Source organism: Folsomia candida, unplaced genomic scaffold (assembly GCF_002217175.1).
Source record: "Folsomia candida strain VU population unplaced genomic scaffold, ASM221717v1 Fcan01_Sc015, whole genome shotgun sequence".
NCBI lineage: Eukaryota > Metazoa > Arthropoda > Collembola > Entomobryomorpha > Isotomidae > Folsomia > Folsomia candida.
In genome coordinates, this window is record NW_019091207.1 from 669,164 (window position 1) to 688,367 (window position 19,204).

At 41.2% G+C, this 19,204-nt stretch overlaps 1 protein-coding gene across 2 annotated transcripts in view; it reads right to left on the reverse strand.

Moving 5' to 3' along the window:
• LOC110856334 (synaptotagmin-7) overlaps positions 1–19,204 on the reverse strand; it is a 54,406-nt gene that overhangs the window by 5,770 nt on the left and 29,432 nt on the right. For both annotated transcript variants that reach the window (XM_035856925.1, XM_022104818.2), the window contains 5 exons: positions 18,135–18,392; positions 15,697–15,822; positions 5,669–5,835; positions 4,967–5,235; positions 554–744 (listed from right to left, as the gene is read on the reverse strand). In XM_035856925.1, the coding sequence (XP_035712818.1) occupies positions 554–744; positions 4,967–5,235; positions 5,669–5,835; positions 15,697–15,822; positions 18,135–18,392 (1,011 nt within the window). The remainder of the gene's footprint in view (positions 1–553; positions 745–4,966; positions 5,236–5,668; positions 5,836–15,696; positions 15,823–18,134; positions 18,393–19,204) is intronic.

The following is a 19,204-nucleotide window of genomic DNA, read 5'->3' on the forward strand; positions in this document are numbered from 1 at the left end:
CATCAACTTTCACTTTCATTGCATTCAAGTTATTCTAGTTCCAACCAACTTTCACTCAGCCCACATGTAGCCACAAATAAGTGAATTTTTTTCCCTCAACTTTGTCAGAATCAATGTCTCATTTCAGAATGAATGAACTTAAAACGGGGACGCACACCATGTTCAACCCAGATTATTTTCTGACCAAGTCACCTTGAAAGAGCATCTCTTTAGAAACAACATTTACTGCGGAGATGCTTGCTCAGACCGAAAATTTCAACACGTTGCGGCACCGCAAGTTCGCGAACAGTCCGCGGTGCTGGCGCAAGGCACCGATTTCGAGCATTTTTACGAATTTGCTGAAATTTTCGGATCCGCGCAAGCTCCGCACTATTTAAATGTTGTTTCTAAAGAGTTGATCTTTCAAACTAACATAAAATAAAAAATAATAATTTGGTCAAAAATGTGGTCAAAAACTAATTTGGGTTGAACATGGTTTGCGACCCAATTCTTATTTATGTTTTATCATACAATTTAATAAGCTAATAGTCATTCACAAGTACATAATCCTAACCTGCAATATCAAGATTTGATCCTGGAGATCCTCTTGTGACACGGGGAACTTGAAGTGCTCGTCAAAGTAAGGACTTGACTCGTTCCGATGCATTGAGGTCTCTCGTTTCCTGCTGTCCACTCCCGGCGACAAGTACAAGCGAATGTAAGGATCATTAAATCCTCCTTCATTGCTCACAGCCAAGCCAACAGCTAAAACAAACAAGGATTTAATTAGTCAATGATGGCGATGGATTTGAAATCCAAACAGAAGAAAGTATCCTCAGTAAGTTATCATCAAAGATAAGACATAAATTCTTCGAAGTTTCATATTTACACTGCGTCATTTATCATACTTCCGTCTTAACTAAATACTGTCACGTGTCATGTTTACCATCTCCGGAGGGTATGTACCTACATAATTGATTAATCTCAGAAAAAAACAGGACAAGATAGGAATCAAATATTGCGAAAATATAGCAGTGTTTCGTTTCGTTGCGGGTTTGCCACATTTTTTGCACTGGACAGCATGTCACGTAAGAAATGGGAGGTGCGAGAAACTGGGAGAAAGTGCAAGAAATAAGTGCCATCTAGCCACGCGCTGTAAGAAATATGGCGGCGCAGCGAAGTTTCTTACGCTTTGCATTTCTTGCAGGTCAAAATAACCACTTTCTTCCCATCATTTCTTGCAAGTGGTTACTTTCACCCGAAACACTGATAAGTACATCTATTCATCAAAATAGTCAAGATGCGATCCGAGATGATAACAACAAGTCAAATATTACTTGGTTCCAAACCCTTTCCAACATATTCATTACCAAATAGTGACATACAATACATACATAAATCTTACTGTACGGGACTCGCTGTCTCGTTCTGCCCCTCGGGTGAAAGTCGTGCAACATTTGACATAAATCTTTTTTCTTAATGAGATCAAGGTTCGATTCTGATTCGTCAAGTCACATTTATGTATTTCTCATGTTCCACACACGTGTTGTATGTTCCACATACGTAGAAAAATAATCCGGGGGCACCTCCAGAGAAACAAACTACGTCATTGTAACCAAGACGGAGGCTCTCTTGGGGCAGAAAATATTCAGTAAATACTTCTTTGTCAAAGTTTTTTAGGCTGATTAATCCTCAATACGTTGGTTGAAAGCAGTGTCCGCGGAAGCCGCGAGGGGACATCTGGGGACATTAACATTGTAGGACAGGGGTAGGAGGAGGGGTTTATATAAGATGGTGGGGACATCGAATAACTGTGGGGACGTTGTCCCTTAGTCCCCACTCTTCCGCGGCCACTGCTTCATGTGCATACATTTGAGTAGCTTGAATTCTCCCAGTGGCCGCGGAAGCCGTGGGGACATTAACATTGTAGAATAAAGGATGGAAGGGTTTATATAAGATTGGCAGATTATGGGTACATCGAATAACCTTGGGGACATTGCCCCCCTATTTCCACGCTTCCGCGGCCACTGGTTGAAAGGGTGAAGAATTAGTGGTGGGTGATTTTATTTATGGTGAAATGAAAGCCCAAATTATTTTCGACTGGTTTGGGAATATGAAAAAAAAAATCTGTTTATCATGAAATTTCAAGCATCGATTTCCCCCCTGGAATTTTATACCTGTTCTCAAAACTTCAAACAAATGGGAGCCATGCACGTACACAAAATTCCTTTTCAAACCTTAATACTTTGGCGAACGAAGGCCATTTGTTATTTAAAATTATATTGCTGATCCTTCAAAGGGATTGGATTCGTTTATGCAATTTGCTTTTTAAATGTATAAGCTCTTTTGGGCTAGGTCTCTAGGATGGGATTGATAGGGGGTCAACTAGTGTCAGTTTTCAAGGTTGAGAAAGTGGATATTTGTTCAACGATGAGATCTGTTTACTGCAGGTATGTACATACATTTCATGTTACAATAGGTGTGTTAGGGTTGTTCGTCCCGGATTATTTTTTCAACATGTCCTAAATACAAATAAATTTTAGGCCAAAACTCGCAAAAATCACTGATTTTTATAACTTTAAAATACAAAAACGCCCCCTTTTCCACAGCGGAATCTATGGATTCACTATCCGAATCCGATTTGGAAACGGGACCGGTTTAAAAAAATCGGCGAGTTTTGTGTACTGGGTCGTGTTTTGAACCAAAAGTTATTGTAAAAGTGTGTATTTAATAGCTGTGTGGAGTTACACATATTGCAAAAAAATCAGGGACGAACAAGCCTGACACACCCCTTGTCACTACACCGTATTAATATTGAAGTAGTGCGATGCAAGTCTTATGACATGAACATTTGTATGCATATGTACCTTTATTTGTATGAGGACATTTTTAAGGTGACCTGTCACATTCAGACTTGCGTATATTTTTATGCACATAAGTACAAACCCACCCAAGCAGAATACCAGATTTAACGAGTCCATACAAATCCAACCAAACAAACAGAGTCAAGCTGTTTGAATTTATTGCAACCAAAGTGTACTCGAATTTCTAAGGATATCAAACCAAACCGTGAAACACAAACGACTCGACGTGCATAATGATATCGTCGTATCGTATCGCTGATATGTACTTACACAGAAAGTGTTCTAATGATTTCCACCCAAAATGTCACACAACATGGAAAGTACGCTGGTTTAAGGGTCCATTGCATGCGGGTTTTGAAGAATTTAAATTTTCCTGTCTCAACTTTCCCTTCTTGAATTGACGATTTTGAAACCTGTTAATCTCCATGCATTTTTTTAAATGACAATTTTATTGTATTCAAAAATCTGTAATTTTTATATTCGAAAAGTTAGTTAGGAGGTTCGAATTTTGATTTTTTTTTCTTTCATGAGAACATATTTAATTTTTTCTTGTTATTTTTTATGTATTTTATTTCTATTTTCTAAAAAAAATAATTCTAACCTCATAACTTTTCGGGCCTAAAAATGATCTATTTTTTTAGATGCAATAAAATCTTTATTTTTCAAAAAAACACTCAGAAATGACATGTTTCAAACTCGATATTTGAATGCGTGTAAAAGGGAAAGTTGAGACACACAAATTTAAGTTAAAACCCCACATGCAATGAGACCTTAATAAATACGTACTTATTTTCAAAACTGTCAAGACGGAATTTCTCCCAATTTCCGTCAGCAAGCTGGCTAGCAAGCAAGTAAATAAATACAAATCAAGTATGTAGTTGACAAGTCTCTCATGAAAAGAGGAAGAAGCATCTTGTGCATTCCCAAGGACTCTTCCCCGTCCAATTCTTTTGTTACCTTACACGCTATACGGTAAAATGAGAGAGAACAGTCGGGAGTGAAATGAGATGAAAAGTCAAACAGACAATGCAGCCCTGAAAGGAGAGGAAGGACGACGACAACGAGGTTGAAAGCATTTCGAATTGGATTGCTGTGACCGACCAAAACAGTGGCCGCGGAAGCCGTGGGGGGACATTAACATTGTAGGATGAGGGGAGGGAAGGGTTTGTATAACATGGGCAGATGATGGGGACATTGTCCCTCTGTTCATACCCTTCCGCGGCCACTGCGACCAAAACTGGGAGATGGGGAAAGAAGCAAAGAGAGATATAATATGTCGGAGATAATGCAACTACGAAAAGAATCAAGCTCCAGAGTGACTTTCCCTGTTGGGAAAGTCGTGGCATAAAATGTATGGATGTAATTCTACGCCCAGTTTATGTACGTACGTGAACGGGAAAGTGAAAATCAAAAGAATATTATTTTGTACAATACTCACTCACCTCGACTTAACTCAATGTTAATGGATATAGTGCATATACGTATAGGTAAAGAGAGGGAGAAATTCACGGAGAAAGTCACACTGTAATGTGTATCACGCCATAATTTCATTTTCAATTTTATTTTGAAAGACGTTATGTTCGTGGTTGTATCAGTGTCAAAGGCGAACTGGGCCAGTGTTTCGGGTGAAAGTAACTACTTGCAAGAAAAAAGGGGGAGAAAGTGGTTTCTTGCAGGTAAATATTTTGACCTGCGAGAAATGCAGGGCGCATGAAACTATACGCCTCGCAGTTATATTTCATACGGCGCGTGGCTAGATGGCGCATATTTCTTGCACTTTCTCCCAGTTTCTTGCACCTCGCATTTCTTGCTTTTGCCGGGCAAGAAATATAGCAAACTCGCAAGAAACGAAACACTGGGTGAAAGTACCCGCTTGCAAGAAATTACTGGGAGAAAGTGGCCTCTTGCAGGTATTTTTTGACGATTTACAAGAAATGCAAGGCGCAAGAAACCATGTCCCACCGCTATTCCGTCATATTTCTTGCACTTTCTCCCAGTTTCTTGCACCTCCCATTTCTTACGTTTATTTCTTTGCAGTGCAAATAAATGTAGCAAACCCACAGAAAATGAAACCCTGGAGCTGGCTTTTCAATTTAAAGACATTTTAAGCTCTATGTACGCACCTTCAATGACATGGACGTGGAGATCAGACTTGTCAAAGTCATATTTCAGCTGGAAACGAAGCTGTCCAAGACGTTTTGAGCCATCGTCGAGATTCGCTTCGGGCTGTTTACTCCCCGGAAGAGTGATTTTGACGTCCTTCTTCTGATACAATTCCAGTTGCAGCGTTCCCAAGAGGGGCGACAGAGGGGCCGGAGATTGACCAGACCCATCCGATGCTGTCGGTGACCTTGGTGGAATCAGGAGGGGAGACAGACATCGCGAAGAGCGTCTACTCACAAGATAGAAAATTACTTGTCAAAAATTGAAATGTCTTTGTACAAATTTTGAAAATATTTGCATGAAATTTGCAATGGAGGTCTCCTAGCGTATGCTCTCAGGTTTTTGCCAAATTAGTGTGAATCTATTGCAAATTTAATTGGTATTAAATTTGCGAAAGACACGATCTCCCAATGGACACGTTTGGCAGAGATATTTGCATCCAAAGAGGAGAAAGCGCGCAGTAAATTTAGAAAGTGTAAAATTTGTCGCCATTAAGACGCGCTTTCTCCTCTTCGGATGCAAATATCTCTGCCAAACTTGCCCATTGGGAGATCGTGTCTTTCGCAAATTTCACACTAATTAAACTTGCCATCGATTTCCACTAGTTTGTCAAAAATTGGAAAGCATACGTTTGAAGACCTCCATTATTTCCGACTTATTACCTCAGTCCGACCCCACACATTGGAATGTTCGTCCTGTCACTGAGGGAATTAAGAGAGTTTTGCGACTGTGAGGAGGTCCTGTCGTACAATGGGCTAATCCTGAGATCCACGGTGGACGAGTTTGACGAAGTAGAGCCACCCTTCATGTCCAAAGATGTTGCACGAATCTGAAAGAAAGTGAAATTCAACGACTGCTCCTTTCACCACTAACTTCACGCCAAAAAGTAATCCCTAATTCGGACAGGTGACACGTCCCGAGCTCTTACTTATCAAGACAACTGTCCTTTTCAATAACACACTTATTTATGTGACCCAAATTTACTTTACGATCCTTCCGCCGTGTGTGGAATTTGTCCTGTCAATAAGTACTTCGCCGAAATGTTCGCTTACATGCGTCATTCCACGTCCACAAGTTGTACAGTGGCCGCGGAAGGTGTGGGGACATGTGGGGACATTAATATTGTACATAGGGGAGGGAAGGGTTTATTTAAGATGGGGAGATGATGCGGACATCGAATACCAGTGGGGACATTGTCACTCGGTCCCCACACTTCCGCGGCCACTGAACATTACATGACTGAAGCAGGTTAGAGGACCAAGCAAGAAATCAAACATCGTATGAAATGTCAACGCCATGCAATTTCATTTGATTGTCTCAGTTCCATAAATCCTACGTCCCCCATTACTCACTCGCCCATATTCAGTGCTGGGCTTGTACTACAAGCCTTGTAGTACGCATTAAATATGATCGGAAAATGATGTGGGCATAAAATCGAAACAATTCTACTGATATTGGCAGCATGCATAATAACCAGTGGCCGCGGAAGCGTGGGTGGGGACAGAGGGACAATTCTCCCACGGTTGTTCGATGTCCGCATAATCTCCCCATCTTATACATAAAACTCCCTCCCCCATCCTACAACATTGATGTCCCCAGATGTCCCCACGGCTTCCGCGGCCACTATTGCACACACATATACACGTAGCGTATACGTGGGCAAGACCATTAGCCGCGGAAGCGTGGGTGGGATCAGAGGGGCAATGTCCAAATGGCTATTCGATGTCCCCATCTTATACAAACCCCTCCCTCCCCTATCCAACATACAATATTAATGTCCCCCCATGTCCCCACGGCTTCCGCGGCTACTGTAGCATATGTATACCCGTACTAGCAGATCAATCAATCACAAGGCCAGCACTATGCATATCATATCGTCACCAATGCAACGCTACTACCTTTGCTATCTCTTTAAGTACCTTACGTAAGCATATTTACTGATTGTCGTACATAAAGGATAGAACTCCATTAAATTACGCCGTGCATTATGTACAATGCTATTAGTCTCTAATTGAAGAACTTTAGCTAATAAATCCATCCCGTGAACTGTTAAATATGACATCTCGCCCTGTCCCTAATTCGATTTAAATAGAGTCGAATTTCGATTATGCATGATTTCACAATACAGCCGCCCCGTTCTCACGTTGAGTTACAATTCGAGTCAAGGGAATAGAATATTCGGTGCGGTTTCAGGAGCACAATTACATTAATTTATACAGTTTCGACATGCCAGATGCACATACCCGGTGAAAGTTTGATATCTGGAATTTTTACATAATTTTCTAAATGCAAATGGTGCCAGAATTTAATAAAATATGAGCCACCGTACAATACAATTCGTTTAATTTACTCTTTAACCTACGGCTTCTTTTTAGTGCATAGTTGTGCATTGAGCTAATATTCATCTCTCTTTCTCTCTCCGCAGTCGGACCACCACCTTGACTTCAATATTATTTATGTACGTACTCAGTGGCCGCGGAACACAGAGGGACAATGTCCCCACGGTTATTCGATGTCGGAATCATCTCCCCATGTTATATAAACCCTCCCCTCTCCTATCCTACAATGTTAATGTCCCTAGATGTCCCCACAGCTTCCGCGGCCACTGGAAGAATTCATGCTACTCAAATGTATGTGCATGATACAGTGGCCGCGGAAGCGTGGGGACAGAGGGACAATGTCCCCACAGTTGTTCGATATCCGCCTCATCTCACCGTCTTATATAAACCCTTCCCTCTCCCTTATCCTACAATGTTAACGTCCCCAGATGTTTCCACAGCTTCCGCGGCCACTGGAGAATTCAGGCTACTCAAATATATGTGCATGATGCAGTGGCCGCGGAAGGGTGTGTGGACAGAGGGTCCATGTTCCCACCGTAATTCGATGTCCGCATAATCTTCCCATCTTATACAAACCCTTTCCCCCCTCTCCTACAAAGTTAATGTACCCCCGGAATCCGCGGCCTAGCTCGCAAATACGTACGTACATTTCGTTTGGCTTCTTTTGATTTGATATTCTCGGCTAAAGCAAAGGTAAAGAAAAATCTTGTCGTTTTGGTCCTACAACGTTCTTTGAAACGAGAGATGAATTACTTTCATCCTTACTTGAAGGACACGGCTGCTGTTTATTGTATCAACACAAACGTGGCGAAATACATAACCAACACGTCATTGGTCCCCTGCTTTCTCCAGTAAATTATAAATAAACTTTTGACAAGTTGTTGGGTGGCCAATTATGAAAGCAAGCTGCTGCTGCTGCTGCTCTTTCAATGTCCACGTGCCTTGCCGACCAAGGACAACTTCAAAAGGAAATTTCGCTTATTGTCAAGCATGAATTTATGAACATAGTTATACCACTGGATAAATAATTAAGCATTTCCATGAAATAATTTTCCTTGCATCAACTTGAAAACGGTTTAGCAAATCCGGAGAAAAAAAAACTTTCTCGCAATGCACGTCAGCACGCAGGTTAAATATCAATCTTTAGCAAAAATGAAATTAATAAAAAAAGTCTGCCCTTTAAATAAGTTGGGATTTCATGCGGCATTTCTACGGTTTTCGGGGAATAATAAGTTATTTTCCCCAAGATTGCAGAGGTGGTTTGGTTGTTATTCTGGAGAAAAAAAAAATCAAACCCTGACTTTCACCAAGTCAGGTTTCTTTTTCTTTCTCTCATTCTCATCAATATTCCGAGTCGTAAGAAAGAACTTGAAATGATCAATTGTTCCGCAAAGTGCGCACACATTTTGTGCAAAGTTTCTGGAAAGTCAGGTACTTGGTGACGTCTTTCTTTCGGCAAACTGTTGATATCTTCTTAGCGGACTTTGTAGAGAGAAAGCACGGACAATTTATCTCGACATAGGTACACACGCTCTTTTGCAGTAATGATTCCTATCTTTGTACATGTGTACGTGTGTGTTCATTTGTGTAGAAATGTCAAACTTTGAAAAAGATAAGGTTGACACGGGCGTAACGTTGCCTGCTACACGACCGCTGCTACACGTGCAAGCAGACTACCTAATAAGCAAGGCTTGCTTTTCATCCATTCATTGGGGAGAAAATCAAAGGGAAAGTTGGACTGATTATTATGTGCATAAGTACTTATTACTTTCGGCTTATCATACAAATTTTGTGGGGTCTCAAGTTTGAGAAAAATATTGTGAAGGAATACGGTAAATTATGATATTGCTGGATTTTCATCCCTTTGCAGGATTTCAAGAGAAAATGTTAATGATTATCTGCATACCTCAGCTTATCAAATATCTTTTTGCGTCTCAATTTTGTCAAAAATCTGATGAAGAAGCACACTAAATTGTGTATAAAGTTTATACATAATTGCATGGTTTATACTGTGCATCATATCCCTTCATGCTTTACTTATTGTTTTACACGTGCAGTTTAATAAGCAAGGCGTTCTTTGATTCAATCATCGCAAAGAAAGTCAAAGAGAAAATTTACCTGATTTTCTGCATACTTATTACTTTCCGCTGAGCATATCATGCACTAAAATTTTGTGGAATCTCAACTATGACAAAAATATTATGAAGAAGCACAGTAAATTATGTACAAATTGGACAATAAAATATGCATCCCATCCCTTCGTACTTTCGAATAAATAACATGAATTTTTCTTCAATACTTATTGTTTTACACGTGCAGTTTAATAAGCAAAGAATGCTTTCACCCAATCAACGTGAAATAGTCAAAGAGAAAATGTGAATCGTTATCTGCATATTCCATATCTCCGCTTATCATGTTCTGATCAAATTTTCGTTTTGCGTCTCAATTTTGGCAAAAATATGTAGAAACGCAGTAAATTATATGTACATACATACATAAATCAGGCAATCCGCATCCTCTCCCTTCGTAGGAGCAGATAACTCGAATTGTTCTTTATTTATTAGATGTTGTCTTATTGTTTTACATGTGCCTTCTGATAAGCTTTCATCAATTCTACTTGACAAGTCAATTGGGAATCATTACCTGCATTTTATTATGTCTGCTTATCATATTCTGCACAAAATTTCTTTTTGCGTCTCAATTTTGACAAACATATCTAAAAAATTATATGTACATATACATATGTAAACCAGGCAATGCACATCTTATGAACAAGCAAATAACGCGGATTGTTCTTCACTTATTGTTTTACACGTGCCTTCTAATAAGCAAAGAATGCTTTCATCCAATCAACATGAAAAAGACGAAGAGAAAATGGAAATTATTATCTGCATATTACATATCTAACCTTCACAAAATTTCGTTTTGCATCTCAATTTTGACAAAAATATTATGTAGAAACGCAGTAAATTATCTATAAGAACATACAAAAATCAAACAATTGCGCATTGTCTTTCTTTGCAGAACAAATAATTCCAAATTGTTCTTCACTTATTGCTTATAAATAAGAAACACTAATTAATTAAACTTTGATCATGCTTCAATTTACGGGATCAAAAGAAAATTGCCCTTTTCTTACACAGATATTCCCCCGAGTAAAGTGCCAACCAAATGAAAGAAATATGAGACCTTTCTTAAACACGATGTGATTTTCACTTATTTCTCTTTCCCTGCTTTGATCTCGATCAAAGAAATTTGTACAGAAAGACAAGTAAAATAAGAAATATTAGCCATAAAGGGGGAAACCCTCGCTTGGAAAAATTTGTAATTTGAGTTTCTATTTTAGCAGAGAGACCTTTTAAGCAACCTTGACCTCGCTCGAAATAAATTCAATGGTGCAGGCAGTTCATATATGTAACAGCGATATTTAGTGAATGGCTTAGGTGTGGTGGTGCAATTAGAGGGATGATGTCCATTTATGGAAAAAATGTTGATTGAACGCCATATGTACATACTTTGTATTTGTACGGCGTCCTTCTGTCCAGTGGCCGCGGAAGGGTATGCATAAAGGGACAATGTCCCCACGGTTGTTCGATGTCCCCATCATCTGTCCATCTTATATAAACCCCTCCCTCCCCCATCCTACAATGTTAATATCCCCACACCTTCCGCGGCCACTGCTTCCATCTGTCGCAACTGCACCCGCCAACCAGACCTTGAATCTACTGTCAATACTTAGCGAATGAAAAGCATTGCACAATCCATCCATTCAGCAGTGGGAAAGAAATTCTATGCCGCAATATCATGTCCGACAGGGGACCGGGATCACTTAGGAAATTTGAACCTCTTTTCCAACCAACTGGACAAGTCTGGAATTAAGTCTAAAAATAATGACATGGGAGACATTGTATGTACTGTATGTGGAGGTCACTCGACGACGTGGTGTAGATGGCATAACGTACTCGTCTCGTAAGCAGTAGCCCGCCGTGGGGGAGACATTTGTCCAATTAAATTAATTAAATAGTCTCCACACACGTTTCGGGTTATCTTATTTCCTTGAGTGGAATCATGCCCTCTCATCCCGGCGGCTCAAGTGCGAATTATTCTCTGGGGTTTGCTTTCTCTGTGTACGAATGCAGTGGGCGCGGAAGCCGTGGGGACATTTGGGGACATTAACATTGTAGAATAGGACAGGGAGGGGTTTATATAAGATGGGGTGATGATGGGGACATCGAACAACCATGGGGACATTATCCATCTGTCCCCACGCTTCCGCGGCCACTGTAATTAAGTATGTCTAGGATGGAGTGGTGCATTTGATTAGCACGGAAAACCATTAGTACATACATACGCAGTTTTAGGGTCAAATTCTAAAGATAAGCGACACTACTAATGCTAACCTATGTCAAGGAGAAAGTTAGGAAGGCTCTCCTCATTCAAGAATCATGTAGTACTTCTAATATTACAAATTGAAAGAGAAATGTTACTTTCTTTCTGCATGATAAGTAAGTAGGGGAAAGTTGAGAATATTATTTTGAGCTTAAATCCATCATCTTTTACTTTCAGTAATATAAAAAGAAATGCAAATTAAATTAGTCAAGAGAAAAACTTAACTTTCTCCATGATAAGCATATACATAGGAGAAAGTTGAGAATGCTATTTTGAGCTCAAATCTGTCATCCTACATTTAATAGTATAAAAAGAAATAGAAACTAAATTAGAAATTTTGCTTTCTCCGTGATAAGTACATAGGGGAAAGTTGGGAATGTTATTTTGAGCTAAAATCTGTACCATCCACTCAACTAAATTATCTTTCTCTGAGCGAAGATGAGGCACACAAGTCGCAATTATTTGATTGGAATGACAATTAATAATGTCCAAGTGCAGAGTCACGTTCATTCCACTTGACCATTTATTAATAACGAAAAGGATGCCGTGATAGCAATAATATGATGAACACTTTTCAACCGAATTTTGTATAGCCTGTAGTCAGTGGCCGCGGAAGGGTGTGGACAGAGGGACAATGTTCCCACGGTTATTCGATGTCCCTATCACCTGCCAATGTTACCTATATGTAAACTCCTCTCTCTACAATGGCAATGTCCCCAGATGTCCCCACGGCTTCCGCGGCCACTGCATGTACATGCTCCATAGTGATTATAATGCTAAAATAACAGTGGCCGCGGAAGTACGCGGACAGTGGGACAATGTCCCCAGAGTTATTCAATGTTCTCATCGTCTGCCCATCTTATATAAACCCATATTTCCCCTATCCTTTAATTTTAATGTCCCCACGGCTTCCGCGGCCACTGATAACCTGTTGTATTCAGCCTTAAACGATAAGATTTGTCGCAGTCGTCGAGTCGGTTTACCAGTGACTAAACTGACACTTGAAAAGTAAGTACATACATGGATTCGCTCCCTTTCACGAGATGAAGCAAATAATTCGATTGGATTTTTTTTATTCGCACCACATTCAGAGTTTCTTCAACTTTGTGTGTGCCTTCGAAACGTGACGATAACAGGAGAATAATGCTAAATCCGACTTCTTTCTTTCCGTACCGTTGGTCTCATTTCCATTTGCGAAAGTACATTATACTCCTGCCTGTCACAGAGTCGTGCTCGCTACTAAAATGGATATCGATCAACACTTTCACTCTGGCAGTATCGAGACGGGTCACTTGTTGCGTCCCTGGAGAAAGTAAGCATTTTCTGATTCTCCATTTATTCCCTGTAGATATATTTCCTGATAAAGAGAAGCAGTGTTATGGGTCTTGCAGGTTTGCTGATTTTTTTTGCACTGGAAAGTAAGCAATGCAAGAAATGCGAGGTGCAAGAAGCTGGGAGAAAGTGCGAGAAACATGCGCCATCTAGCCACGCGCTGTTTAAAAGATAGCGGCGGGACGTAGTTTATGCATTTCTTGCAGGCTGCAAAAAACCACTTTCTCCTCGTAATTTCTTGCAAGTGGCTACTTTCACCAGAAACACGTGGTTAGCAGTGCCTACTTTCACCCAGTGTTTCATTTCTTTCGGGTTTGCTACATTTCTAGCACTGCAAAGAAAGAAATGCAGGAAATTCGGGGTGCAAGAAACTGGGAGAAAGTGCATAAAATATGCACCTTCTAGCCACGCGCCGTATAAAGTATAGCAGCGCGACGTAATTTCTCGCGCCTTGCATTTCTTGCAGGTCAAAATATTCACCTGCGAGAAACCACTTTCTCCCCGTTATTTCTTGCAAGCGGTTACTTCCACCCGAAAGAACACTGGCCAAAGCCCAGCCAGCCCTCAAGATAACCTTGACTCGAGCACATTTCTCCATCCTTTCTCACTAAATCAGTTTCTTGTTTTCTTTCTCTATCGAAAGAAAAAGAACACGGGCCATTCTGACAGGAGGAAAACAAGGCTATCTCATGATGTCTCCTCATCAAGAGTGGTAAATAAGTACGTGTCCTTTCTCTCTCTCCGTCGCGTATTTGTTTTCGTACTTCTTCTTTTTTTCTTGGACGCAATCTTCCCTGAGTGCTCTGAACCATAAAAATAATGCGTTGGCTTGTGCCACCAACAACTATCCGGTTCAAACATAAGTCAGTTTGGATTAAATAAGAGGAGAGAGATAGCAACCGTCAAATTGCGGCTTCTACAATATAACACTAATAACATCTACGATCACTACCAGTGGCCGCGGAAGGGTGTGGGGACAGGGGGACAATGTCCCCACGATTATTCATTGTCCCCATCATCTCCCCATCTTATACAAACCCTTCCCTCCCCCATCCTACAGTATTAATGTCCCCAGATGTCCCCACATGTCCTCCGCGGCGACTGTACGCACATAGTGATGACAACGAAAAATAACAGTGGCCGCGGAATCGTGAGACATCAGAGGGACAAGGTCCCCACGAACGATTATTCGATATCCCCATCATATATAAACCCTCCCTCCCCCATCCTACAAAGTTAATGTCCCCGTATGTCCCCACACCTTCCGCGGCCACTGCCACCACCACTACACATGTCGCTCTGATCTACCCCCAAGTATCTTAACATGCCACACAATGGGACAATTACCGACCGAAAATGAACGTCAATGGGGTGATCATTATTACATCCGAACCTAGAAAAACACATCTCTCTCGCTCACCAGGTTTGCTTGGTCAGAAAAATGTGTGGGCGGATGCGGATTGTAAATCTGTCCGTACCGCTGAATGAAATGAGAGACGGCGGCGTGATTACTGCAGGAAAAATCTGGACAAAACTCATAATAAGGTCGCAAAAATACCAGATCACGAGGCAATAAATGTATCTCTATTCATGTCATCCCATAATCGAGACGTCTTCCCAGTAATCCTTGACTTTCCCTCCCCAACTTTGGCCTAGTTTATGTAATTACTTTATTTCCCAGACCAGCAGAAAGTGTGGGTTGATATTCATCCCAAAATTTCCTATCCATGTAATCCGACAGGTTGAAAACAGTTCGTAGAATTCAGTTTCGGTTTACGAAACCAATACTCCAGCTTTAATTAGTGTACTGTCCTTAGGACATAATTTGAGCATTTACATAAAAAATATGCATATGTAAGCAAGCAGTGGCGGCGGAAGGGTGTGGGGACATTAACTTTGTAGAATAGGGGAGATCATACCTGTTCACTTTCATTCATTTGAGTGATTATGATGGTGAATGAAAATGAATGAAAATGAATTTCCTGTGATTTGAATGAAAATGAATGACTGTGAATGAAAGATTTCTCACTCATTTCATTTTTCACCCTATGCTTAATACATGGGGCGAAGTAAGAAATGAAGTCTGATAAATGAAAATGAAATGAAATGAATTTGAAAGAAAATGACTGAATGTGAATGAAGATCATCAGAATTTGATGACTGACTTTTGAATAAAAACTAAATTTTTGAACAGGTATGGGGCGGATGATGCCGACATCGAACAACCGTGGGGACATTTCCCCCTCTGTCCCCCTTACCCTTCCGCGGCCACTGTTTTACGTAAGCACACTTCTGTTCTGTACATACCCTGGAAATTTATCGTTAACTGCGCCTAATGCACCTTTTAACCTTCACTTTGTAATGTACTATTTACTTATCAGATTTCAGCTCTTACGCTCTTTTCACATTGTTTAATTTCATTTCATTTTCACAGAATTTAAACTGTCAACAAACAAGTAAATCGCTTTGATGATGAAGAGTACGACGTATATGTAGATATTTAATTTGTAATTGGACGTTGTCACGGTCGAGTGACGAATGAATAGAGTCAGGTTATATAAAGAAGTCACGTACACATGGAAAGGAAGGAATGACATGTGAAAGTGAGAGAAAATACATGCGAAACCTACGTTTGTGATTGGTGACGGGGACCGAGATCCGTGATAAACCAGGGGCGGTGAGTCCGGGGGTGACACGCCGGTGCTCAGACCTTCCGGTGTGAATGTTCGAATTGCTGGGGACGAGCCTCGGTGGCCCTGTGAGGAAGGAAAGAAAACCGAATTAGATACACGTCATATGTCAGCAATGGCCGCGGAAGCGGTGGGGACATGTGGGGACGTTAATATTGTAGGATGGGGGAGGGAGGGGTTTGTATAAGATGGGGAGATGATCGAGTAACCGGGGGGACATTGTCCGTCTGTCCCGGTATGTCCGCGGCCACTGGACAATGTCCCCACTCACGGTCCCCATCATCTCCCCATGTTAATAAACCCCGCCCTCCCTATCCTACAATGTTAATGTCCCCACATGTCCCCACGCCTCCCGCACGCGCCAATCATCTCCCCCCGAACGACGACGCATATTTTATTTTTACTCTTCCAATTTAATCCCAAACACCAAAAGTAATTAACCACCCGTAGATTTCACACTTTATTGCGGAACAATGATTACATACATAAACTCAAATTGGATCGTGTTCTTAAAGCGCTGTTGGTTGAAATTCAAGGTCCTCTCCGCCACATCAAAACAAAAGTTCATCATCCTTAAAATGCTTTGAATTTCCGTTCAAAATAGTAATTATTTTCCACTGTGGTGCTCCCATTTTCTCCATCATCCGTGTAAACTCAAATACCATGACGTAAGGTAAATAGCTGCGGGCTTTCCTTTATCACATCAACTAAAATCAATCCTCAAGTGAGTCCCCGACTCGGAGCTTTCTTTGAAGAGAGTAAATTGTGCGCACTACTTGGCTTTTCTCTTGCTAGCTTTCTCTTTGTACGTATAATTTTGCGATGTACGTATGTATAAAGTTAGGTAGGTAACGTTGCTACAAAAATGGTGTAAGTACCAACAGGTTGTTGTAAGCAAGATTCTTTTTCTTACTATTCTTATTACAGTGGGTACTAGTGTTTCTGGTGAAAGTAATAATTTGCAAGAAATAACGGGGAGAAAGTAGGTAAATATTTTGACCTGCAAGAAATGTGAGGCGCAAGAAACTACGCTCCGCCGCTATAATTCATTCGTCGTGTCGCTAGATAGCGCAAATGTACTTCTTGTGCTTTCTCCCAGTTTCTTGCACCTGGAATTTCTTGCATTTCTTACTTTGCAGTTCAAGAATTGGAGCAAACCCGCAAGTAACAAAATACTGCTTGCAAGAAATAGCGGCAAGAAAGTGGTTTCTTGCAGCTATTTTGAATATAAAGCACAAGAAACTACTTCCCGCCGCTCATATTTAATACAGCGCGTCGCAAGATGGCGCGTATTTTTTTCGCACTTTCTCCCAGTTTCTTACACCTAGAATTTCTTGCTTTTCAGTGCAAGAAATGGGTAGCAAACCCAAAACAATGATGGCTACTTTATCATGCATTATCGTCTCAAACTAAACTTTCCTTCATGTCATTACTAAAAACCTTGTATAACAAAGAAGCCTAAATTCCTTCTACTTTCACCAAATATCCTCTCAACCCATGAAACCTATCCTATTTGTTTTTTGACTTTATCAGAGAAAGTGGAACGCATTATTTAATCACAGGAACAAAAGGCAGTGATTTTCCTAAAATGATAAGTAAGTCATTGTATGGACAGCCTTTATCTTGACAAACGTGTCCCGTGTCGTCCCCAGGATTACCTCGTCTTGGAGTAATGAAGCAGACTTATTTTTATCACGTTCATCCGCAACATATGCCCCAAGCTTATTTTCCATTCACTTTCTTTCACTCGGCGTTCATGAACTGTCCGCGAGGCGAAAGATTAGAGCAACAGATGGGAAATTTCTTGCCTAAACACGGAATCGAGCAGGAGAGAGAAAGAGGATGTTGACTTATCACCATAATCTTTATATTGCAAAGGCTTGCATAAGTCGCAAATTGACGTATTAACGGATGTATTATGTATTATGCATAGTCTATATTTTGGATGTTTTCTACCAGTGGCCGCGGAAGGGTGTGGACAGGGGGGAATGTCCCTACAGTTATTTAATGTCCCTTTCATCTGTCCGCTCCCTCCCCTATCCAACAATGCTAATGTCCCCACATGTCCCCACGGCTTCCGCGGCCACTGCGTATATATGCTCGATAGTGATGATAATGCCAAAAGAGCAGTGGCCGAGGAAACAGAGGGGCAATGTCCCCACGGTTATTCGATGTCTCCATCATCTGCCCATGTTATACAAACCCATCCCTCCCCTATCCTACAATGCTAATGTCCCCCAATGTCCCCACGGCTTCCGCGGCCACTGTAGTACCCATGTTTTTCTTTTACTCTTATCATGATACATTTTGCAAAAAACAACAACTCATTCTCAGAATGACACGTAAATACGAAACCATTTTCGAAATTACTTGCTCACCTTGAGTACAGCATAATCCAATTGCGACCCTTGCGAGGAAATGCTCGGGGTGCGGTTCAATCTTTGACCCGGGATGGGATGGGCTGGGGGCAGAGATCGCGACTGGTGCGTCAGCATGACTTCGTGCTCCGTAAAGTAATCTCCGTCCTGTTCAAATGACGACAAATCGCTGGATGAGACTTCTCGAACTTCTGGCAAGCTGGCAAACGGTCCGTCCAATGGCTGCACTATGCGCTGCTCTTGATCCACATGGAATTCCTGCAGGATAAAATTACATACTATGTAAATAGAGGACTAAACAAATGTGTAATCAGTGGCCGCGGAAGCGTGTGGACAGAGGGGGAATACCCCCAAAGTTATTTAATGTCCCTTTCATCTGTCCATCTTATATAAACCCCTCCCACCCCTATCTTACAATGTTAATGTCCCCACGGCTTCCGCGGCCACTGCGTATATATGCTCAATAGTGATGATAATGCCAAAAGAACAGTGGCCGCGGAAGGGTGTGGACAGAGGGACAATGTCCCCAGGGTCATTCGATGTCCCCATCATCTCCCCATCTTATATTAACCCCTCCCTCCCCTATCTTACAAGGTTAATGTCCCCACCCCTTCCGCGGCCACTGTACGTAATGATGGATGAGGAGGGGAAGAAATATGCTAAAATTGAACCTTATCTCCTATATATTATCTTATCCCAACTTTCTCTCCGTACTTATGAATGCAACGCCCTCCCGTTCTCGCCACCGTCTAAAAAGGATTCTCCTAATTTCGTCCTCTTGTACGTACGTATGAGGAAAAGTGGGCAAAACACCATCTGCGCCTTCGTCAATGCGGGCAGGCCCGTATCCACAAGTATTGAATTAAGTGGCTTGTCCTCCACTCCGTCCGTAAATATATTCTCCCTTTGAAAATTGATTGTGTCCTCTCAACCAGGCTGGCTGACTGACTTTCATTGAAAAGTCAACCATAACCAAAACTGACGCTTCGTGTGATGATCTAAAAGAGCAATTCCACCCGCGTCGTGGGGGGTTTGGCAACAAATATATATGCAACATTTTGAAAATTGAA